This window comes from Erithacus rubecula (assembly GCF_903797595.1).
Source record: "Erithacus rubecula genome assembly, chromosome: 10".
NCBI classification, from domain to species: Eukaryota; Metazoa; Chordata; class Aves; order Passeriformes; family Muscicapidae; genus Erithacus; species Erithacus rubecula.
Window position 1 is genome coordinate 19,803,957 of NC_136662.1, and position 25,369 is coordinate 19,829,325.

Here is a 25,369-nt window from a genome sequence, read left to right on the forward strand (position 1 = left end):
CATTGTAACACATAAATTCCTGGAATATTCTTGATATATCCAAGCAAGAACTGCTCCTTCAGTCCCTGCTTTTGTGAAGAGAGATGACCACAGACACAGCAGAAAGGATGAAAGGAGTTTGGTCAGGGCAGCAGATCCAGGAATGAGCCAAGATCCAGGCTATAATGGACAGATAAACCAGAAGTCTCTGATTATTAGCACAAGTTGTTTTGACACAGTGCAAGTCCCAGGTGTACCACAGGGGTTTGGGAGCCCACGTGCCCTGCAGACAGAAGAGCTGTAAGGGGGCAGTGTTTGATGAGTGCTAACAGGACCCAAACACATTCTGCTCATTTTCTGTGCCTCATCACTGGAAAGCAGCTTAAGCTGCAAACCCCAGATTCAGATTTCTGAGTCCCTAGGTACATATAAAGCTGCCAGGATTTCCAGTGTTAATCTGAATGGGTGGTAATGACATTGCATGCACAGCCCATGAGGGGAACATCCCTCACTCTCTGTGCTGAAACAATGCAGTGACTCTACTACTCGGGTTAATTCCATCTCTGGTTTTCTACTATACAAAATTCCTGTACTCATTTTCTAAAACTTGCTTTTAGCTTTTGTTTTTCAGCCCACGTCTTCCTGTTCCACTTGGTCACATGGTTTTGTCACAATTTTTTGTCCCTTCCCAGCCTCTTCGCTCATAATGCTTCTCCAAAAGTTTTCAGTAAGTCTTAGGGAGAAAAACTGATTTCCATTTTCCCAGTAACTCTCCTTAAGCTTTTTCATTGCAGCCCCATCTGCATCATGTGGGAGCCCAGGGCATACCCCTGGCCTCCTTGGGGGTCTCAAAACACCCCTGGCAAGGGTCTCAAAGACCTCTGAGTGAGACCCTGGTGTCTCAGGTGCTGAATTCTAATCCCTGGGGGAAGTTGTCAGCACAGAGGGAATGGAAACAAGCTACCAAAATTAGTAAAGTGTAAATTAGATTGTTAGAACGTAGATAAATAGGTTTTTTTGAATGTTTTGATAAGGGACACATGGCCAAGATGGAGAATTTGGGGGGTGGACACCTTTTCCTCCTTCTTCTCCATGTCATCCATGCTGGGTGACACATTGGCACTCTTGGATTGGATGGGGTCAGGGCTGGACCATTTAATAAAATTGTATTGTATTGGGAAAATTTTGTAAACATTTAATACGTAGTACAAACTATGTAAGATAAGCTCTGCCTTCACCAGGCAGATTCCAGCATGGATGCCAGGCTGAGCAGACCACTGCTGGCCAGGCAAGAAGTCCCTGAGATAAGAAATAATAAACAATCCTTGGAACAAGAGAAAACCATCTCCAGCAATCTCTCTTCGGCTGCTTCAGAGAAAACCAGGGTTTGAACCACCTTCATGTCCCTCTGGGGTGATCTTGGGGCAAAGGAGAAACCTCAGACTGGAACACATCACTCCTAATATATGTGAGGGATCAAGCAGCAGAGATTTCTCACCATGCATTATGCAGGATGAGTCTGCACCTCACTCTGGATCCACAGTAAAGGCTGTTCCCAGCTGAGTGAGACAGAAAAGGGGACCACATCTCCTGAACCAGGGGATCTCATGGGGATGGAGATAGAACACATAAGGAACCCTGCTCCAGCATATTGGGTCTCACAGCATGTCCTTCTTTAAAGGTTCACTCACATTACCCTGAGTCATTCCTTCCTCCAGGCTTTCCAGCATGGCTTGGCATCACTTTTGAACTCTTCAGAGCATGCAAGTACTTTGCACCTTGCCTGAGTTTAGCTCTGAGCCAGCATTCAACAAATAGTTAGCCCCATTAAGTCAGACCTATTGGAGACACCAGTTTCCTGTGAAAACCCAAGGAAGTTGCCTCCATGTCTGGCAAGAATACATGTTTGTCTCAAAGGGATGGAGTAGCAGACTGATGCTGTCAAAGAGATAAAATGCTGCTGGCTACAACAGCAAAGAACACAGTGGTTTCCATTCCTGGTGTAAAACATGGAGAGATTTATGTTGTAGGAATAAAGTCTGAGGAATGAGTAGCAATTTTACACTTGCAGTAACCTCTGTAATGCAAAGCTGCAAATCAATTGGTCCATGGAGATATCACAAACCTTTGTATCTCCTCTATGCTGGGGCTCTCAGGCAGGGGCCAGGGAAGCCTTTAGGCACTGAAGTGGAAGGTGACATTTTCTGGAAGCATCTGAAGGCTCAACACCCACACAAATATCTTCCCTGCTTCTGGCTGAGGTGAAGGCTGGGACCTGGTTTTGAATCACTTGAGATGCTTTGGGGAAAGCAAGGTACAGCCTTGAGCACAGCCTGCTGCTACACAAAGCAAGAGCAGCAATGCTGGGAGACCAAGCAGCTTTGTGCATCCCACTGGTGATGGAGGTCTAGATAGCCAAAAAACAGATGTTGTGTAAGGTCCTTGCCAAGAAGGGAAGCATCTTTCACCTCCTTGTGCAACTCCATCACTTGCAATCCAACATCCACATTTAATCTATAATTTGTTCCTTCTCTTTATCTAACCTAAAATACAGTGTACAAACAGAGCCATTTACTTGCCTTTACCCCTCTTCCCTTTCTTTCCTTCTCTTTCATGAGAAAAAGTTTGCCAGTGGTAGAGAGATAAACTTAAAACCAAGGTCTGGATTTTGTAAATCTTTTGCTTGCCCAAGATATGAGACAAAGGAAGGCATCACCTGGAGAGGCACTGCATCAGCTACAGGTCTTGCTGCACTGTGTGCATTCCTGCATTTCTGATGCCTGGCAAAAATAAAATCTGCACGTGTGTTTCAGCATGTGTGTGGCAGAGGACAGAAGATAAATGACTGCAGTAAGTATGTCCCTACACAGTAGTGCAGCCACACTCTGAGCTGTGACTCTTGCCCCATTAATCACCTCTGCTCCTCCCTGTATCCAGGTCCTTTCCACAGTGACACACACCATGCCTGGCTTCAGGGAGACAGCTGCCCCTATTGATTTAAGAAACCCTTAAACCAGACAGGGATCAGGAAGTCAAGAAACAGTCACACGCAATTAGGAAACTCTTAACTGGAGTCAGAATTTGAGTTTGGGGTTTTGTTTTTTTTTTGAAAAGAGATCTGTTACTTTAAAAGGATGGGCTAAATAGACAATAAAAGGATGCACCTTCCCCCTTCTTCTGTTTTGCTTTCATTCTAAGAAAAAATTATTATTTTCATTTTAGTGATATGAATCTGTTGGTTTTGAGCTGAGAGTGAATGGATGAGACATTTGCTGTGCCCCTGGGTGAGGGACTGATCTAATAACAGCTGAATATTGCTACCAGTATTTAAATGTACAATGGAGAGGATGATGTGTCTGTTGAAAAATACAAACTTCTAATTTTGCTGTTCACCTAGGTGAGTAGAGAGTACTGGATCAGCAGAAAAACACATCACCTGGGGTGTGCCCACTTCTAGTGGATACACATGACAAGAGATAAATAGGTTCTTTTTATCCAGTCTCTGCAAGCTGTGCAGTTTGCTGAGAACCAAACCAACTCATATAAAATTCCAGTGGAAACTCAATAATGTATCTCACTGAGGTATTCAAGATAAAGAATATTTTGTTTTACTTAATAAAGCAACAGTCCTCCTTTTTTTCTATTCCTATTTCCTTTAGGTTGCAGCTCTCCTATGGACAGTACAGATGGACCACAAACTCAGTCATTAGGTACTCTCTGCACTTCTCAGTTAAACTTTTGAGGTTAAAGAAAGGCACTGTGAGAATAAAAAAGAAAACTCAGCCTTGCAGAAATTCCTTCCCCTCCCCACTGTCTGTGTAGTTTTACTTGAGTCAGTATCCCTGATGGAATATATGTGTGGATAAAGCTCTGTACACACATCTGAGCTCGCAGTGCTGTGGGATGCAGGCCATAATTCTTCACCTTTGAAGTCAGTAGGAGCTTTAGGGAGAAGAAAGAGGAAGGATTGTGGAGTGGTTATGACACTACCCTGAAAAAATGGTTCTGCTCCCATGGGTGATACAAATCTCTTACATGATCACAAGCATGTCATTTGGGTTTAAACCTTCAAAGGAAACTCAGCACTTAACCTTCACTAAGTGTCTTTGAAGCATTTGGCTTTATTCCTCCTGTCTCTCAAAAGTCCATCTGTAAAATGGGGACAGCAAGACTTTCTACCTTGATGTTACATAGAAGGCATTGGCTCAGTCTGGCTCTGGAGGGACCCAAAGGAAGATCCAAAATCCAACAAGATGCTCAGCAGTAACCTCTCTTGCCATAAATTTCCACAGAGGCTTGGATTCTGCTGCAATCATTAGCATAACAGTTAACAAGATACTTTAGCTTAGAAAAATGCATCAGCCATAACTCAAGACCTATGCTATGCTTTCAGCTTTGTCTGAAGAGGCAGAGGAAAAAAAAGGAAAGCAAAATATATTGGTGCAGAGTCTTTTATCACATTTAGGGCTTGCTGCCAAAGTTCAGCTGAAAATGCATGGACACGGGACTACATTAAAAGTACATCTTTTTTATTTACTATTTTTTAATATTTGGACAAATATTCTAGGCAGAGGCACAATGCCAGAGTTGTGAATATCTATCTGCAAATAATTTTTTTGGACACACATAAGCACTATAATCTTTGATTACATTTTTTTTTCTACTTTGGATTTATTGGCTACAGTGGAACTGCTCTAGACTCAGTCCAGTATCAAATCACTATCATGTGTGGACTAACAGTGTTATCACTCCTACTCCTATGCACCACATTTTCCAATCCTCTGATAACCTTGTTTACCCTTGTTCTGTTCCAGTGATGAGAGTGTATTTCTGGAATGTGAATTCAAATTGTAATATTATGTCCATCAGAAAATAGCACTCCAACACTGGAATAAAGAGATGTATGCCTTTCCTCATCTGCTTGTGGGTAAAGGTGATGTTTAACCATAATTCCACTTGCAGATGGAGAAGAGGAAGCTGAGATTGGGAAATGGGAAGCCAGCCCCTGCCATGAAATATACAGTGATCCTAAAACCTCTCCAGCTATTATCTTCCTGTGTCTTGGTCAACCCTCTTAGCTTTTGAGACTCCTCTCTCCCACTGTCCTAATCAGCAGATTAGGATCAAGGATTTCCAGCCTCATCTCCCGAGAAATATCCAAACTCCAGACTGCTGCAGGTACATCATTGCTGACAGCTGAAGGGTATCTCTTAATAACACAAACACCTTATTTCCTTATTTCTCCTTCTCTCCTCAGAGGGTTCACAGGCTAAATAGAGAAAACAGAAGGCAGCACACCCAGGGTCAAAAGGGACAATCATGGCAAGACAGGGAGCCATCAGCTTCCAGAGTTCCAGTCCAGCACCTCAACACAAACCCCATCCCTCCCTCCTTGATAAGAGGGCTCTGCCTCCACACTCCTAATCCTTATCTCCAGTTGTGAGCAGGGAGCTGTCCCCAGATCACAACAACTACATTAATTTTTTGAAAACATGATAAAGATTGGGTTCTCTTTATTAGTCTTCTGGTTTATGAGCTTTACGTGGGACGAGGCCAGAAGACAAGTCAGGGATCCCGCTTTGAAGGATTTTCCCTGCACCATGCAGGTCAGGAACCTTTACACAGTTGAGAGCACTAGGCAAGATAAGGATCTCAAGAGCTGACAGGCAGCTTATGGGGGCTGCCAGGGAGCCAGAGCAGCATCCCAAAACCCTGGCTCCCTCCAGCAAACCAAACGGCCCTAAATTCACACCAGCCCTTCTTGGGTCACAGGCTGACATCTGAGCTCTAGTTATCATTCCTTTATGAAGGGAGGATACCCTCCTGTTAACCAGCCCTGACAAGGCATTGTGGCTTTTACTGCAGGGCTGCAAAATATACTGCTCTGGACTTGGAAGACACCTGTTTTCCTCTGATTTATGGACCCTCCTGGCATCTGGGAGAGCAATATCCTCTTCGTGCAGCCTCTGATAGGAAGGACTGAAATAGTGCAAAGTGAATGACTGTGAGAACAAGTATCTCCATGAGGAGGATGTGGCTGCCACAATAGAAAAAGATGCTGCCAACTCAACTGGTTTTCCTCCAGCACTCCCAAGCTTCCATCATGAGGGAGACCAGCAATGGTCAGGGAGGGAGTGTTGGGTTAAACTGATTTAACCCAAAGCCCAAAGTTGGCAGCTGCCAAGAAGCTTCCAGACTGTTATGGAAAAGGGAAACCAGGAAGGAGCAGTCTTCAGTTTGAGCATGTAATTAACCCATTATGGCTTTCTTTAAAGCACCAAAACTTAAAGTAACATATTAGAAGTCTGAGTGGACTGTAAAAGCAGTCTTTCATCTTTGGAGTAAACTTCAGTTCCATCACTCCTTTTCCTTTTCCAGAGCTTGAAGGAGGAAAAAGGCAGAAATACGTTTTGCTTGAAGGGAAGTGAAGAACATAAGCAAGAACATTTCTTGGGACCAATTCTGGGGAGCCACTCCTAGCCATGAGCTCATTAGCCATGAGCCAATCCCTGCCCATCTCCCATCAGGGCTCATGGTCCACAGATGCTGCAGTTACATCACGGTTTAGTGAGATTTCTGTAACTGGCCTCTGATTTAAAGCTAGTGGGATACCCCTCAGCATGCCATGGCAACTTGAGTGTGAAAACAGAGGTCTTTGAGTTTCAAACTGGCTACTTCAGATCTAGGGGCCACTGGAGCATCTAAACTTGTAAATGCAGGAAAATTACAAATAGGAGAAGATGTGGAGGGAAAAAGCAGGCAGAATGCCAGTGAAGTCTGTATGGACAGTGAATGACACTTTTAAAAACCAGCTCTGCAGGTGACAGAAAAGCTGTAGAGTCATTGCAGGCCTGGGTGTAAAGCTGCCTGCAGGCAGGGTGGGCTGCAGCCCTTGGACACTCCTGCAACTGCAGCATCAGCCCCTGCTGCACCTGCATGGACACCCTGGGAGCACCAATCCCATCCTGCCAGGGCTGCTCCTCCAGGTGGCACCTGGCCAAACAACAGCTGTGTGTCCTGCCTAGTTCCACCTTCTCTTTCCATTTGGGCTAAAAGAAAACTTGTTAAAAAAAATAAGAAAAAAAAAAAGGGCAGAAAGGCCACAGGGATGGGCTGTGCATCTCACACACTCATAGCTTGGGGGGTGATACTTCTATCCCTGCTAAAAATGACTTTCAGCAAATCCCTGAGAAGTCATTACTTCCATGTATGTTTTCTATTTGTTTTTCCACACTAGTTAAATAGCTGCTTTCCAAGCACTTGGGAAAAAAAAAAAAGGAAAAGAAGAAGCAAGCAACACCAACCCCTCCTCCAAGGCCTCCCCACCCCAACCCTGTCCCTGCTCCCCTTGGTCATGATGCCAAAAAATGCAGCCGGCCTCTCTATCTGAATGAATGTTTTGATTAAAGAAGTCTTAACAAAACACAGTCAGAACAACCATCCCGGCCCCCTTTCTGCAAGCTTCACCCAACTATGTGGAGTAGATTTAGGACCAGATTACAGGGACCTGCTCATTAATTGACTAAGGATGACAAGTCTGCAGTGTATGCAAATAAAGGTTGGGGTTTTGGAGGGGAGGGTAAATCTTAACAACCTAATGATACTCCTGCCATGCTTAAAACCCTTTTAACATTGGGATTTTTTTGAGGCCAGCTTTCACGAGCTTGCAAACATATGGAAAAGTTCAAGTTTTTCTATTTCCCTTCCAAATGCTTTCTTTTCTTTGACAAAGCATACTTTTTTCCTGCTCTGACACTAAAACCATCACCTATTATATTGCCATGACACCCAAGTAAAGATACTGATCAAAGGGCAAAGCAGGGCAATAAAGTGAAAAAACTGGGCCAGAAGGTTTGGGTTTGGGGTTGGTTTATTAAAGAACTTCAATTCTTTTTCCAAAGGTATTTTTCATTTTGTCTTCTGTTACACAGTGGGAGAACAGCTGGTTAGTAGTGGGTACAAACTCAGGTTTGGTTGTCTTGGATATGTATTGCTCAGGGCTCTTCAGTGAATTTCTTTCCATCTCTGTTGAGTGAGATTCTAGGAAAAGCCCAAATGTGAAATTCTCAATATTATTTTAACCTAAGGCAAGTCTGATCCAAAATATATGATTTGCACAATATCACATAACTTAGCAAGGAGTAGAAATCTGGTTCATAACACAGCAGCAGCTGGCTGGACATGGGATCTCCAGGGCTGACCCTTAAGGGAGTGCATTGCAGAGGTGGCTCTGCCTTCCTGTTTGGTCCTGGAAAAAGTCCAGGCTTCTCCCAGTCCAAACATCTGTCTAGTTATGCTGGAACTCAAAACAAACTGGATGATAGCTTTTGAACTGAGTTTGACTTTCTTTAAGGTGGGGTTACTTGAGAGGTCTAGTACCAGATGAAAAGATGGAGAACATCTCCAAGAGAGCCTTTAGAAATGCAACAAGGACCAGTGAGGAGAAAAGTAAGGAATGACTCAGATTAAATTAAATGCATTTCTTTGCTTTTAAGCTGGTGGAACTCCACAAGCCTTTGGTTTTATCAGCATCAGCCCTCTCAGAGGACAGGAGATCTAGATCTGAAGTCACCATCAGAGAGCTCAGCCAGTTTACACTGGAGATACCTGACCTATGGCATTCACCATTTGCCACCACAGACCAGGAAATGTGTGCAGGAGTACCCAAGAATACAATCTTTTCCATAACATCTAACACTAACCCTACCAAGTCCTGCCAAATCAACCAAGTTGCCTCTTTGTCCTGCTTTTCTCCCTCTCACAGTCATAATGAGGAGCAAATATATATTCGAGATAAAACAAGAAGAAAGAAAAAGCACTTCTTACATTCAACCAACAAGATACTATTTAAAATACAAACAAGTCTTTTTCATTTCTTTTTAACAAGTATTTCCAAGAAACACTTCATAAAAATGGCTCTTTAAAAAGAAGGGAAAGTAAATGCTTTACAGCAAACACACAGCACTGCACAGAAAGCAGCACCTTCAACTCCAAATATTTTTTACCAATCACTTTCATACTCATTTATAGTCCATTCCCGTACTAATAAATACAGATAGTCAACAGTACTTAAATGTTTTAATGTAAACCAGGCCTCTTCTGTAGGTGAATATGTTTCTTTTCTAACAATGCAGCAGTCTGAAAGAAAAATCTTTGCTTTTAAATGTCTTGTTCCAATTTCTCCATGACTCTCTTTTCTCTCACATTGCTTTCCTCATGGAAAGAGAAGGGAGAAAACTTCCAAGGTAAAACAACTCCAAATGCAAAGATGTCATGAAAATTTTCAACCAAGAACAACCTATTTTCAAAACCTGTAGCATGAAAATTATCTGGGCATGTTCCAGATTATTAATAAAAAAACAATCTCTGCAATGTTTTCCCCAGCACTGTCATCAACAAGTAGACTTCACTCTCAATCTGGATCTGCAACCAATTTACTGAAACACATAAGCCAAAATACAATATTGCTCCAATCTGGAATCCTGTTCTGACATAATATGAAAATTAGACTCTGAAAATTTTGGCTTCACTTCTGTTTTTTCGTTCACTTCCAAATGCTCACAGTGTACCAAAACACGGAGCTGCAACTCAGGTGCAAGAGGAAAGAAATCATGATGCCACCAGAGCAGAGCAGAGCAATTCTGAGCTATGGGAAGGCAGCCCCTCAGCAGGAGGAGAGAGAGAAGGGGACATAGCACTGAGCACTGGTGTCACCAAGCACTGGGCTGGCATCAGTGTCCTCCTGACCAACCCTCTGCCTGCAGCCCCAGTGGGAAACTCCTGGGATGGCTCCCCTGGTGCTGGAGACAGCCTTGCACTCACTTTTCTGGAGAGCCCACAATCATTTTCCCTGGAAGAAGGAGAGGCTGTGCCAGCTCGCCTGCACTTTGTTACAGCTGAGAATGATAAGATGCTTCCAGAGCACTGCATTACAATAGCTGTGCCTTCAGCTCATGGATTTATCTTCCTCTGCCCGAGATAAAACTCCATTCCTTGGACAAATTAGGTCTGCTTGTCATTCAACACTCCACCTAATGGTCTCAGCTGTGTGTTTCTGCAGTTACTGAAGCTGGAGCATTCCACAGATAGTTCTCATTGATTTGAGAAGTGATCCAGAAATCCAGTTGTATTTTATCCAAAATGACAATGGAGAAAGTTAATGATGTAATTAGAATTATCAGAACCCTTTAATCTTAAAGGACAGGTTTCAGTGAAGGATGATAACATTTTTAAAGGGGTATGTAACACAACCTGGTGATTTATAAACAGCAAGTGCCTTGTGAAATGAGACACTAAACATTTTCTTCTTTAACTTAGGGAGGCTGATACTGACATGGGCTTAGTTTATGAATCTCTAATTTTATGTTATCAAGATCATCATAGGCTTTTCAGAAGGCAATACCCACTAAATCCACCTGTGGCATTTTGAACTGCAGAGGCAACTTGAGATATGGATGGCATCATTCGAGTAAAGTGTCCAAAAAACTTGGTTGTTTCTGATGACCACAGCTTGAAGGAGGAGGCATCTGAAAGGGGTTGATACCTGTCTGTAAGCTGTGCTGACCCCCAAACAACTTCACTGCACAGCTTGTTTAACTGTGTGGGATGAAGTCCACAATGCTGTCAATGAATAGATCCTTATGCTGAGCTGAGCACAAAGCCTGTAAACTCGGTCACTCCATTAATTCACTTTGCTATCCAGTGATGGCTGGGCCTGCTGGGATGAATACAAAGCCTGCTGAAGGCATGGAAATGTTCTCCATGGGGCTCTCAGTACAGTCTAACACACACATCATAAAGGGTCCCTGGATGAAAGATGCTTTGGAAGTGTCAGGTGTGACTCTTGCCCCACACTGTTTACCCTAAATGGGACAGGTAAATAACAAGTTTGAAACCTGGGTAGTTGGTCCAGTAGAAATTGTCTACAAAGTAATCAGCAATGAGAGAGAAAAAACCATCCTCTCCTGGGACAGGAGCCTCTCCTCAGGTTAGGACAATGGCTAGGGACAGAAGATGAGAGAAAATAGCTGGAGACCACAGTTACAATTTTTGGTAAGGCTGAAGGACAAAAATCTCAGCCTTGGATTTTCAATTTTCCTCTTAATAAAGAGTACACAGGGGTACAAGGAAACATAGAATCAGCTAATTCAATCCTGGCAAAGATGAATTTGCTTTACAGAACTGTCCTTATAGCTCACAACTCACCACAGAAAATAACTGGTGCAAAAAACCCTACACGATAAATTGTTCTGCACTCTACTTTTTCTTCATGGAGGCTTTGAGTCATTAGGCAACTTCTCAGCTGTCTCAGGTAAAAAAAAAATCGTCTGGGGACAAATAATCTTCTAATTTTGAACTAACAGATTTTTTGTGTTTTAATACTTCTGGACACACTGACCTCAATTCCCTTGTGAGAGCTTCAGACAGAATACAGAAGTTAAAACCACTGATCTAATCCAATCCATTTTTGCTTTTAGGGAACATTTACAAAAGCAGAGAAAGAAAGTGACCTCTTTGAGGGGAAAAATAGTCTGGAGAAAGAGCAGAAAATACACTCATCCTATCTTTAGCTTAGAATACTTTCTCCTCAGTATCACTTTGACTCTCTGCCCAGAAGCCTCAGCATAAGCCTCTTGATTGCAAAAGTCACAAGAGAATCAAGTGTTTGAAGAAGGCTATTGAAAAAAGAGAGATGTTTCCTACTGCACTTTTGGGTCATAGTCTAACTTATTAAACTCACCCCTTTAAAATGTTACTAAGTTTAAATAAGGATTTTTGCATTTGGAAAAATGCTGCTTGCAAACAAAGTTTTAAAAAAACGAGAGGCAGAGGAATGATGAATGTAATATAACCACAGGAAAGCAGAGGTGTTTCCTCTTTCACTGTTCTTAATTAAAATAAAATTTTAAAAACCCACTGAAACAGAGAAGGATTTGTTTACTCCTCTGCTCTCATCAGGGCTGATGGCTCTGGGAAAGGAAAGAGTCAGGGACATGGGGCCCTGCTCACACCCCTCCATTCTGGGCACCCTGCTAAGCCGCACTTCCCAAGCCCAAGGTGAAGAACATCTCCCTGGGGTGGTCCTGCCCAGGGCTGACAAAGGAGCTGTCCTCTGACCTAAAACTGCTTTGGACTAGGAAGTGCTTTTCCCTGCACCTTTCCTCCCACACCACCCTGGCTGTGCAGCCCTTGGCACAGTCTTGGTCCCTGAAGGACTCTGCCCTCCCCTCCCAAATGCTGCAGGACTCAGGAATCTGCAGGAAACCACACACTTCCCAAACTCTCTTGGGGAGGCTGAAGAGGCTCAAGGGACTAATCAAGGAACATTTCAGGTCAACAGTGCTGCTATTCCCTCGTCTGGTCCTTTCTGCTCCAAGATGATTTTTGTTCTAAAGGCACCTCAGCATCTTGCAGACAGCTACTGAAGCTGCTTCATCTCTGAAGAGTCACACTGGAGGCATTTAGCAAATCACTGCAAATATGCCCCCTCTCCCTGCCACTGTCCCCACAGTGGCCTTGGACTTCATCACCTCCTTCCCAGGCCATGACAGCCTCACCCAGCCCTCAACCATCAGCTCTGAGCTGAGCCAATCGATGGACACTTTACCTTTATTCTGCACCTCCTAATAACCTTCAAGGGATAAGCAGGCATGAATAACCTTAAACAGCAACCCAAATTAGTACTCAAAGAATGAGTCCCACCCTTTTGCAGTTCTGAGCTGCACTGGATGGAGCTGAATTCCCTGGCCTCCAGCATTCATACAGGTGTTGATGCTTACAACCCCACTCCTGATCTTTTGTTCCATTCTGTGGGGTATTTCAAGGCTGTGTTAACCATATCATCTTCAACTCCTATCAGAGTTTTAAAGAGCTGGGCCAGCAGCTGGATATCTTGGAAGAAGGGATGCACCTTCTAAAATCCCTGTGGCATTCTTGTCTCTCAAGACTGGCATGGATACCTGCCCTGAACTGCAACAGACTCAGCAGCACATGATAAATCCCTGTGCCTACATTTAGTGTCTCCAGAGAGAGATCCCATGGGGGACCTTTCATGTGTAATATCTGAGCCAGGCTAATCTAATTTGGTAACCAAATGGCAAAAACTCTCCATGACAGACAGAGTCTTTCATCTATGCAAAAAAAAACACAGAACAAACTTTGGAATTACCCCAACTGGCAAAACCTGACCTGAATGGGGAGTTTATTTTAGGTTTTAATTTTCTATTTTGTTCTGCTTGCAGTTAAAATAAATGGTATGGAGCTGGTTTATAAAAACACTACCAAACAAAAAAACTCTTTACCCAACAGTACTGCACAATGTTTAGAATTCTGCAGGGACCAGTATACATAGAGGGATTTTAATTTTCCATGGCCTGTATGTGTTATAATCTCCATCAACTGTGTGCACTCTGGGACCATGACTAACACCCATGCTTGAACCCTGACTGGTTGTTGGCTTCTTTCTTCTGTCTTTAACACTGTTTTGAAACTCACATTTGCTCCAGTAATTTTCAGGAATAAAGAAGTTTTTATAGCAAACGGTTCCTCTCAAGTCTAGTCCCCAGGTCTGCTATAGGACAATGTGTCAATAAATCAGAGGTGTCTGTGAGTGCATGCAACTGTTATGAATGACCACAAATTGTCTTAGGGACAAAGGCTTTACACATTAGGAGAAATTACACTGCTGGAGATTAAAAGGTGACACAGGACATTCAGACATCAGGATGTCTTCATGGTCTTAGCTACTAGCAGTCCTTACAAAGCATCCATGACAAATATTCCACTATATCTTGCTTGTTTATTCCCTGTTTATAATGTGTGCTGTGCCCCAACATTTCAGGAATAGTTACAACCACTGACTTCTCCAGGATCCTCCATGAGCTCTGTATCCTTTCCAACTCATATTCCCCATCTTTAAAGATTCCTATCTGAGCTACTTTCTCCCTTTCTCCCCTTACTTATAGGGATTTTATCCTATGTCAGGGCCCCACTTGCTTGCTCAGCCATTCTGCTGAGGAACAAGTGACCCACAGAGTCCTGTGCAATCCAATATAGTGATGGCAAGATAAAAATGTCTCAGAGACCTCTGCCCCAATCCACAGAATAAGTGGATTCTCAGCTCTCTCTGGAAGTCACTAAGTTTTCCTTGATTTGCATTTGCTAATAGTAGACTGCTACTATGATTTAATTCTTTCACTGGCAGGACATATACAATACTGTCAAATTTACACAGGTTTGTCCCAAGTGAGTCACTACACCTGAGACTGCAATCTGAGAATATTGATCAAAAAAAAGGAGATGTTGGAGATGACATCCAAAGACCAAGCTTTCATAGAATGAACTGGAAAGGAGAAAGAGGAATCTCAGTTTGCCATGAAGCATCAAACTGGTCTGGAAAGTAGATTTCTGCTCCCTGGAGAGTTTTTAATAGCTTTGGATAACTAAGATAAACAGAGACCGAAGGGCTGCCTGAGACACATACAAAATTTTTGAATTATGACATGTTTGAGAGGTTATTTACTTTATAGAGTATTTACACAAGGTCCACTTCCTCCTCATATATAAGCTCAAATGTTACAAATATTCCCCCCTCCACCCTTAATGAGGGGTTTGCAATCAACAGCCCCAAACATCCAGAGTAAACCTTTTTTCAAGAACATCCCTAGGAAAGTCTTCCAGGCAGCCCATTCCTTGCTCCTAGTAAAAAGCAATAGGACAAGAGGAAACAGCTTCAAGTGCTGCTAGGGGGGGTTTGGATTGGACATTAGGAAAAATTTATTCATCAAAAGGGCTGTCAAGCATTGGAACAGGCTGCTCAGGGAAGTGCTGGAGTCACCATCCCTGGAGGTATTTAAAAGAAGTGTGGACGTGGTGCTTGGGCACATGGTTTAGCTGCAGACTTGGCAGTGCTGGGTTAGCAGTTAACTCAATGATCTTGGAGGTCTTTTTGAACCTAAACCATTCTATGATTCCCCAGAGCCTGAGCAAAACCAGGGAAATTCCACTCTCTCACCAGGCAAATGAGGCACGTGTGGAAAGAAAACACAGGGCATGAAAAGGAAGAGGGGGAAGAGGAGTCAGAATATGAAGTGATGACTGGGATATTGCTACTAAAGCAGCTGATTTTTCCTCAGTTCTCTGGCCCATCTGGAACAATTCTGCTCACCTGAGAAGTGTCATGGTTGAATATCACAGCATTCAGGTCTCCACAGTTGTAGTGCTTGATGAGATCCTCAGTGGTGTAAGGGGCCTGCAAGCTCCCTGCCCGGAGGCTTTCGTGTTGGAGCAGAGTTTGGTTTAGGGCAAACAGCACCTGCAGAAACACAGGCAGGAAAGGCAAAGTTAAAGATAGTAGGAATCAAAGCAACAAGGACTAAAAGTGAAAGACTTTCCTGCACCTGAAGTCTATTCCCTTGATCCATTCTGGCCCACAGTAACAAGGGATGTTCTTTAGGTATTCCCAATTGGAAAAGCAGCCAGGTGCAGGACCCTGCAGGACAATTATGTTGTCCATAGAGCATAACCTCACAAGAGATACACACTGCTCAGAGGCCACAGTCAGAACTCTTGGGCTCTCTGTGCTGGTTAATTTGCTTCATGACAGACACTGGAATGGAAATGCCCCTAAATGAGAAAACTTCTTGCCTCTGACTGTTTCCTGGCCAAGCTCAGTTGAAAGGTTTTTGAGAAAAAAATCCAAATCTTCTGAACTTCTGAAGTCAAAGGTGTTGTATTGGGACTTTGTGCACGCTTGTAAGAACAGAAACTTCAGGAAATTTATTAGAAGTCTCCCTCCTTTTGCCTTTCCTCCTTCACCGACCCATTTGCAAAGTGAGAACAGAGATACAGATCTGTAACACAGATCCCAAGAGACTGGCCCAGTATCCCCTTCTCAAACATGGGAAAACAAAAAAGCAGAAGCACTATTTACTGTGTAATTTTGGGTAACCTCCCCCCCAAAAATAAATGCCCTTAAATATTGGAATTTCTTCCCTTGAATTACCAAACAAAAATCAAAAAATCCCAAGCAAACAACAAAAGCCCCCATCTGAAAAAAATCCCCACACCCCCCAGCCAAAAAAAAAAAACAAACAGATAAAGCCAAACACAAAAAGGACCACTAAATTTCACATGAACTACCAAAAAATCTTTTTAGATTTGTGACAGACTGTGGGAGTAATATATAGCTATTGAACCACCAAGTCTGGGCTTTACATGTTCTGCTTTCCAAGAACCTTCTGAAGAAAATTGATAAAAAATAGATGAATAAATCAGAAGAACAGCAGTGAAAACTCTTGTCACGAACTATATAAATAAACAAACACAATTCTTCCTAAAATAAAGCAGAATGTGGTGACTGCAAATCCAGAGTTCTCAAAAATTATATGATGTGTCATTTTTCATTAAAAGACTCCTGCATCCCTTAGTTTCGTATTTCACCACTTCTTGAGCTTTTCTCATTTATAGCAGCAGTGCTCCATCCTTCCCAGAGAATAGCAATGATCCCAAAATCGGGGTAAGGTAATCCCTGCTGAGCTGCAGTCTGGGACCTGAATTCTTACCTTCTTAAATTCTAGCAACTGAAGCCACTTCAAGGAGTAAACTCAGGAAGATTTAAAATCAACTATTTACATATGTATTTGCAGGTGGAAGTTTTTCTTAGTTTAAAATTGTGATTCCCATTGAAGTTTATCTGAAGGAAAGGAAGTTGCAAAATCTCATGTATATAAAAAAGAGTATTGGATATTTAATTATTAATAATAACACTGATAATGTTAATAATAGTAATAATAACAAAGGATCTTCAGGGCACTAACAGCCTCAATAAAAAGCTGTTACATGCTGACTAACATACACAAACTGGGTTGAGGAAAAGCAAATGCTATTTTTTAATTTACTTAGGAAAAAAAAAAAGATGGTCTTTCAACTGAACCTGTTGTACCTCAATTCAGCAATCAGTTCCCCATTAAGAGCCAAGCCTAAAAGATTTCCTTGCCCAGATCTAAGGGTCTCTTCAGGATTTTCTACAAAGAGATCAGACTTTCCCAGGACACAGCTTGAAGTTAAGCATCTTCCTAACTTAGTTTTTCTCTAATTTAAAAAATATGCAAAAGACACAGTTTGAAAAATTTCTAACGTTTGAAAGGATCTGAGCTTTTAGTTTTTCCCCTAAGGGCTACAGCTCGAAGAGGAAATGGTTTCATCCCAGGATTTCCTGGGGATTCTAAACATTTTGACTAATAAAAATAAAAGCTAAGAAAAACACTGACAGGAAAAATGAGAGCAGAGGTTTTCCCAAAATGCTTTTAGCAAAATCCTTCTCATTTTTGATTTTTTAAACAATGGATGTTACTGGATTTTATATACAAAAATATGTATACACACAGGCACACACACACACACACACACACACATACATACAAATCATCAGCAAGCCCTGAGGGCAAGACTGTGTGTTTTATGATAAAATATTAAGAAGGCAATAAACAAATCCTTACTTACTTTACTCCCAATGCCTTTTCTTTTTTTTTTTTTTTTTTGCTTGGTTTGGGTTTTTTTTGTTTGTTTTTCTGGGAAACCATCCTGTGCATTAATGCTGTGGGGTCTTTCTCCTCTGAATAAGTTTGAACCTATTATATTTTTTAGTCACATTTGCAGGGGGTTAGAGTTCTTGAAGAAAATTGTCTGTTGTATTCCTCGAAAATCAGTCTGCAGGGAAATTCAGAGTACAAGTTCACTTCTTATAAGCTACCAAATATTCCAAATAAGACAAAATCAGTTATTTTGCAGTTTTTGGCAGATGGCCCCCCATGGTTTTACGAGTGCCAGGATGTTATGTCCCTTCTTTCTGCCTCAGAGCAGCTTTGGGACCTGGAGGTGATGCTGGCACCAGCTGAACCCATCCAGCACGCTGCTCTCACCATGAGAAGCTCAGCACTGGGTTCAAACTGCTGCCCCAAAAGCTACTCCAGAGATTTTATTTTAGGAAGCAAATGAATATTAGAAACTTGAACAGATGAATTTGCTAAAGAAAAACTGTAATTAACTGATTTCTAAAGAAGACTTGCTTAATCAAGCCATAACCACCATGGATTCTGGTTGTGTGACTCAAAACAAATTTAAAGAGAAGTGGGGTCTCATCACAGTTGCCTGCTTCCTAGCTGGATTTGTACACCATTTCCTTCACAGTCAGGTTAAAGCCAGCTTAAAACCCGAATTTATTTTTCCTTACTGTTCAGATAATGCCACAAAAACAATGCTGTTTCCTTCCCTTCTCTCTATCTTAATATCAGTGACCCCACGACCCTCAGCCTAATCCTCTATCTGAGTTAAATCTCCCAGAGCTGCCTGAGATTACTGAACAACTGATGACTTCAAAATAAACACACTTAGAGTGACTGCCTATACACAGTCCCACCTAATAAACAGAGCAGACGGGATTTGCTCTGGGAAGCAATGGGAAGTTATGACTTTGGCTCTTGGGAAGTGCATTCTTATTCACACAATTTATGGTCCTCACCCTGGTGTGCTTTGAAGGCATTTTTGCATGTCTGTCTGGCCCCACTGTTGGTGACTGACCAGCCTTTTAGTCTGGGTGGTGTCACCCCAACACAGAGATTTTATTTGGGTGTTTGGAGGCAACAGCTCAGCCCTCAGGGCAGTCCTGTTTTACTGTCAGTGGGAGTGGGTCCCACTAACTCCTACACAGTGCCAGGGACCACTGGTCCAGACATTTTTGCAATTGTTTTGCACAGCCTTTGGACCTCTCAAGGAAAAGGGGCTGGACCAGTGAGGATCTTCCCTAACAGCTTTAGTGATCACCTTGACACCCAAACAGTATTCCCCCTCTCCATGCTTCTGGATTCCAGAGCCAGCAGTCACACTAGAACAGAAGGAATGGGTTACAAAAACAAACCTCCCATATAAATCAACTTGAATGTTTATGGTGTTTAACTTTCACTTTCAAAAAGATAAAGCTTTATAAAACTTTCAAACCACACATAAAGCAAGCAGACCCAACTGCAGTGGGTCCTAAGGTCTTGAGGTTGGCACTGCCCAGAAGTGTTGGTATCAGCAGTTGTCCTGGGGACAGTTTGAGTTTTGTTTTGCAAGCACATTAGTGAGGTTGGAGGTTTGATGTAATGTGATAATATAATGGGAGCTGATTTTTAGGGAAGTAAACCTAATCTACAGAAACAGATCTAGAGAATCACTGCCACCTTTTTAAAGAGGGAGGAGAAGTGAATAAGTGTGTACTTAGGCTGGGCTTAGGAACACTCCAGCCTTTCCACCAGAAACAATTTTCTTCATTGAACTTGGGTTTGGGAGTAAAACTAGATAAAAATCCCATTTGTTCCAAGGTGCTCCCACAACCACTCACATACTGTGTTGTATTGTGCCAGGCCAGCAGCTTCAAACTGGACACTCAAAGGGTCCTGAAAGCCAGCACCATGTTAATGCTGTATGTGACAACTAAGGAGGAGAAATCACAGCCTGTGTGCCAGAGAGATTTCTCCTTGTCTGTGTTCTGTACATTTGTCTCTACCTGAAGAGCATAAGGCCCAGAAAACAAAAAGCAAGCTAACCCTCATCAAATTCATCATCATTCCAGGTTATGTCAGTGGTGGACTGGTGCACCTGTCCACCTGTGGAATCAAGTGGAAAGGTTGCCAGGTCCACCTCTTCAATTTTTCTCACTAAAGCTCCAAATAATGCCAAAATGGGGGGAAAAAAAGCTTTGTGGGAACATCTAATAAGCAACTGTAAAATAAGACAAGGAAACCTTATTCCCAGATAAAAGGCTTGAGCGGTCCCAAACATTCCTATGAAATATACTGCTAATAAAAGAGACAACAAATTCAGGAACTGCAATAGAAGAAACACATTTTTTGTTAAGTTCAAGACAAATTGGAGCTGTGTACTTCTGGTGTGTTTGCTATACCGGAGTCTTGAAGATGAAAGGCAACCCTAGGAAAACTCTGAGGCCAAGCTTTGCATTCACAGGACTCCAGTAGCTGGAATTACAGGATGACCCCTGCACAGACCCATGATTAATAACAATACCACAAAAACAAGTACTTAAATTTCACACTATGATGTCAGCTCTTGAGCAGGCAACTTATTGTTTTCCTTTGCTCTCTCTTTTGGACACGTGCCACCACAATGCAAACACTAAATAAGCATTACTGGAAGTGTTTGAGTGACTATATCCTGTCAGTGCCCAGATTGCAGCTCCAGAAAACAAATATCCACTCTTCTACTTGGTTCAAAACAAACTGCAACATAAATATTGAGATATACAGTTCTGCAGGGGTTCTCCTTTTGTAGTTATCCTAATCTGTAATCAAAAAGAAAACCAAATATACAGTTTCAGGTCAAAATAGTTACTTGGGGGAAAAGAAAAATAGAAGAAAAAAAAATGCAAGTCCCTGATTTTCCAGATTAATGAAAAGCAATAAACGTGCTTGCCCAAATCTGTTCAGTTCCATTGGTTTCCAGAAGACGGGTTTCCCCTTTCCTTGAATCTCTTGTGCTATTGCTAGGAATTAGTGAGCTGTGAAACTCACCTAATGAGGTCAGCATCAGGAAATAGCTCTGGAAAAACGGGTCCTGGGGGATCTACTAAAGGACTCCCCCAGTGTCCAAACGAAATCCTGGATGCATCGGCACATTGTACGGCAGGGGCTGTGGGAGGAACGTGCCCAGCTTTGTTGTTGTTTTTCCTATAAAGGGACAGCTAAGGAAAGTGAAACTATTAACTCATCCACTGGAATTTCTACTCACAAACCATGCCCCCTGTTAAAGCTGCTCATAAAAGCCTTTGGGCTAGTTAGTTCCATATGTTCCCCAAATCCGCAGTTATTGCTTCTGAAAGGCAGGAGTAGTTAACAGGTCTGCGGCTTGGCACTGACCAGGAGACCCACGGACCTCGCCTTCCCCTCCCTGCAAACTGCCAATTAACCACTTTAACAAACCAGTCTGAATCCGACTGAGGACATGGAGAAACCCCAAACCACCACCCATCCTACAGCTCAGCTGTGACAGTGACACAGGGGTACGGCCTAGGGTGGAGCAGTCACGCTATTGGTGTGCGGCCACAGGACTAAGATCGGCTTTCTTGATGCTGGGAAAGATGCAAGGACATTGAGGCCACAGTTTCCAACCCTACATGCCCAAAACTCCAGCTGAAGTTGATTCCAACAGCTTGACTTTAGCCCCTGACTTTTCTCCTTATGCAGATATTCCATGATGAACTTGCACAGGCAAAAGTAATTTTTTTTTTTAAATTTTATTTTCGCTGCGTTTTGATTGAATCAAAAACCAACAGAAAATTTCTAGACATCAAACACTGCAGAGTGCCAGAGAAACCCATTCTCTCAGCCTTAAGTTCCCCAAGCCAGAAAAGGAGTCTCCTGGTTGATGGCAGCTCACACATTCCCTGGGCTGACCCTACTACACTATTGCTTCTGCTCCTGGTTCCTGGCTTCAGTAGGGTTGGGGCAGGCACAGGGTTCAGTGAGACCCTAGAGAGCAGCCATTTGGGGCTTTGGTGGTTATGGGATAGAACAGGAAAAACAAACAAAAGTTGGGCTCTTAGATGCATGTCTTCTCTTAGACAACAAAGACATGGAATCAATTTCTGTCCTGAGAGCACTTCTAAAACTTACACTATAATACACTATAAATACCACACCCACTCTAAATAGGTCAATAAAAACCCAAAAAGAGTCTTAAATATGTAACCTGAAGTCAGCAGCAGCTGTAGCAAAGGCAGTATTGGAACAAGGCTGAGATCTGAAAACTTTTTTCTAATGACCTCTAAAGTTCTGCTAAAGGTGCTTAGAGTCCAGATTAACATAAAAGAAAGAGTGGGGGGAAAAGAGCTTTGATATGGAATTTCCATCCTTCCCCTTTTGTGAACCACCACACTGATGGAAGGATGTTTTAGTTTTCAATGGCCCTCACCACATCATCAGCACGGTCTCTTTTGCCAGTAACTCAGCTTGATGTCCAACCAGGCACAGTGTGAGTGAGCAGTGGACTGTAGATAAACTCTGCTTTGGTCAATGCTCACATTCAAGCTTAGGGAAAGAAATGAAGAAACAACAGGAAGACAGATTGCATTTTAATCAGAGCTGAAACTCTGGAAGGGACAGAATTAACTTCTGTTAAATTTGCAATCTAAATGTAGGACTTGTGTGGATTTCATATGCAGGATTTACTCGCATCCAGTACTTCTGCATAGCTCTTGTTTTCTCGCTGTGCTAAGCTCAGCAGATTACTTTGATAAGTAAACCTATCTAAAAGGTTTAATATTTCCACCAATAAATTACACTCTGAGCAGTTTAATTCTGCAAATGTTTTTACAGTGAGTGCAACCAGTTCCAGTAACCAACACCCTGCCCAACAGTGATGCCTTGCGGTCCAAGGTGTCATTTTTAGACTTCCTGCACTGGGAATCTCAGATCTTGTAAACAAAAAGTAAACACTCAGTAAAATCAGTTCATACTTCTGGCACGAGAGAGCTCTCTTGAAGGAAGGTTGAACTCAGAGTGGTTCTAAAGCAAATTCTTTCTCCCTATAACTAGTAATTTCCCTAGAACTCAGCTATTCAGTGATATGACTCAAGGAAAGGACATACTAGAAAACAAGACACTGCATATGAAATGCTGACCAGTAACCTAAACATCTCATATTAGTTTTAATAAAGTCAGACATGACGGTGTAAATTGCTTCAGCTTCTTTCTTTACATCCTTCAAGTTAATTTTTGGCAAAGCAGTAACAGGTCTTCCAGGGCTGAAGCAACTTGGTTTGATATTGAACAACCCATAAAATACACCAGAAGGACCATTATGAAGGCAAAAGGCTGGAGTGCTCAATAGGTGTGAATGGATCCAACTCCACGAAGAGAAAGGAGATGAACTGTGTGACACTGGATGACTACAGCTGCAGCCCTGGATCATGCGAAACCCAGAGGCTCAGAGGAAGGCAGAGACAGAAATTTCTCACCCAAACAAAGCAGGCAGCATTCCAGTGGGACCCTGCTGCCTGTGTGGTGCTGCCCTGGGCAGGCTGCCAGCCTGGCCCTGCAACCTCTGGGTCCCACAATTTCCCTGTGCCAGCAGGGCTTGCTCGGCCTCCAGCTCCACTCTGTCATTCCTGACCTGGGGTATCTCACCTTACAGGAGCAAACCCCCTGCATTCAGAAACCCCAAATGCTGCCCCCCTGTCAGGTACCCCCAGACACACAGTCCATGTAACACAGAGCTCTGTGGGCACTGCAAGTCAGTGAGGAGGGTTCTGGAGAAGAGCAGTGTTCCAGCAGAGGTGCCGCAGCGTCTGCAGCACGGGCTCAAAGGTGTCATTGAAACAAGAACAGCCAGCCCAGATAAGCCCAGCATCCCCAAAAGTGTCTGGTAGCAGATACTTTAGGAAAGCATGTAAGAAATGAGGTGAGCAGAGTGTGAACTCTTCTCAGACAACACTTCCCATCTTCTGGAAATCTGCCAGTTGGGGACTTTCTGGATGAAAATTCCTCTTCTCCTATCGCTCCTTCCCACCCACCTCCCTGCTCCCCCTGCCTTCACCTCAAAATTACCCCGTGCTTGGCTGCACCGCTCTTCAGAAGGCAGCCATGTGCCTGCCCTGCAGGGAGGAGCTCCCGGCCTGCAGCTCTGCTCGGGGATGGAAGGCTGGCAGCACGCCCCAAGGGCAGCGTCACCATCCCTTTCTGCACCTCAAATGGCCACATTGTGCCTTCACCTTCAGAGGGGGCACATGAAATCCTGCCCAAGAACCTGAAACCACATTTGCGTTACCGGGCCCTTCTGGGTTTTGTTTTTTCTTTTTTTGTCTCCCCTGTAACAGAAGGAATGTGGGAACATGCCCTGAGTGGAGCAGTTGGCCCCAGTGACGAGTGAGCTGCAATGAAAGGGGCACCCTCATGGAAAAAAGCAAAGCTCTGGGGTGGTTTGGGGAACTCCCAGCTTTAGACACTCAGCCTGAGACATTTTTTTTTTTTAAAGTCTAGTTTCATGATATGCTAAGCATCCACCCACTGAAAAATGCAACCTGTCCTGGGTATATTTAATTTGGGGTTTATTCATATTACTGCTTAATTTTGAACTGTTGCTTTTTAATTACCAGCTGAAGCTACATAGTAAAATGGACTAGCCCCACAGGCATGTTTTTCTTTCTATTATATTACAGTGAGGCAGCAGATTAACTCCTTCAGCCATCCCAGCTTAACACCTCCCGATGCCAGCACGGCCTCTTTCCAGACTGCTGCTCCTGCAGATCATTATGTCCTGAGTTTCCAACTCCCAGCCTGGGGTATCAGCACATGCAGGTGCCAATTTCAATATGCATCTATCCTGGAGAGTAAATCCCAGCCCACTGGGAAGGGGAGCACTTCCCAGGGAGCCGGATGGAGCTGCAACCCCTGGCCAAGGACAAACACTTTGGGGCAACAACTGTCTCAGCTTTCTAGTCTCCATGTGAGCACCACTGAGTCGACAGCTGTAGAAAAGACAATGCTTCCTAAGCCTGAAGGGGGCTGAATCCTCATGAGGTCCAACAAGGAAAGGGGGAAAAAAAAATAGAAGTTACAATTCAGAGCAGCATAAGAAAAGGAGAACTTCAAGAGGAAGCAGGGAGCTGAACTCATCAGGGACAAGCACTTGTTTTGAACTGTTGTTTTTCCTTTAGCATAGCATTATCTCAAGATGAAATAATTGTATTATGCAAGATATTTCTGCCATTGGGGTACATAGTGACCAGGCATGGAGTGCCCCATGTCTGTTAAGAAACACAGGGCTTGATCTGCTCTCTTGGGTCTTCCTCACCTGGAGAAACCTAAACCAGGACAGATGATGGGACCCCATCTGTTACAGGGATCAGAGGTCCCTTATCAGGGTGGCCTTACCAGAACAGCCCTGTTTGCTCCTGGGAATCCACAGTTACATCCTCAGGTCAGGGTTCCAGTGTAAAGCACAGGAATGGCAGTGCACTGCTCACCCCTGGTGCTGCCTCCCTCTCCCCGAGCTGCTGCATCAAAGCATGAAATGGCTGAAACTGCTGTTTCCCCTCGAGAATGTTGCAGTCTACATAAAAAATTACTCAACATTCAGTTAGCCAGGGAAAGAAGGTGACCTACCCATCAAATCACAGCAGCTCAAATTTCTAATATCATCTACTTGAAGCCAAGCACTTGCCTTCAAATTAAGCAGAGGCCAAGAATAATTACTTACTATTCACTGAGATATTTACATCAATTATTCAGCAAATAAATTCAGCTAACAAATAGCTTCAAGGAAACTGCAATCTATTCACAGTCAAGTTGCCAAGCCAGAAAAAAATCATAAAATTAATTATTGCAACAAACCTCTC

At 43.1% G+C, this 25,369-nt stretch overlaps 1 protein-coding gene across 1 annotated transcript in view; it reads right to left on the bottom strand.

Annotated features, from left to right (window-relative positions):
* TRABD2B (TraB domain containing 2B) overlaps positions 1–25,369 on the bottom strand; it is a 260,817-nt gene that overhangs the window by 102,438 nt on the left and 133,010 nt on the right. The window contains exon 3 of the mRNA XM_079314550.1: positions 15,146–15,292. Within this exon, the coding sequence (XP_079170676.1) occupies positions 15,146–15,292 (147 nt within the window). The remainder of the gene's footprint in view (positions 1–15,145; positions 15,293–25,369) is intronic.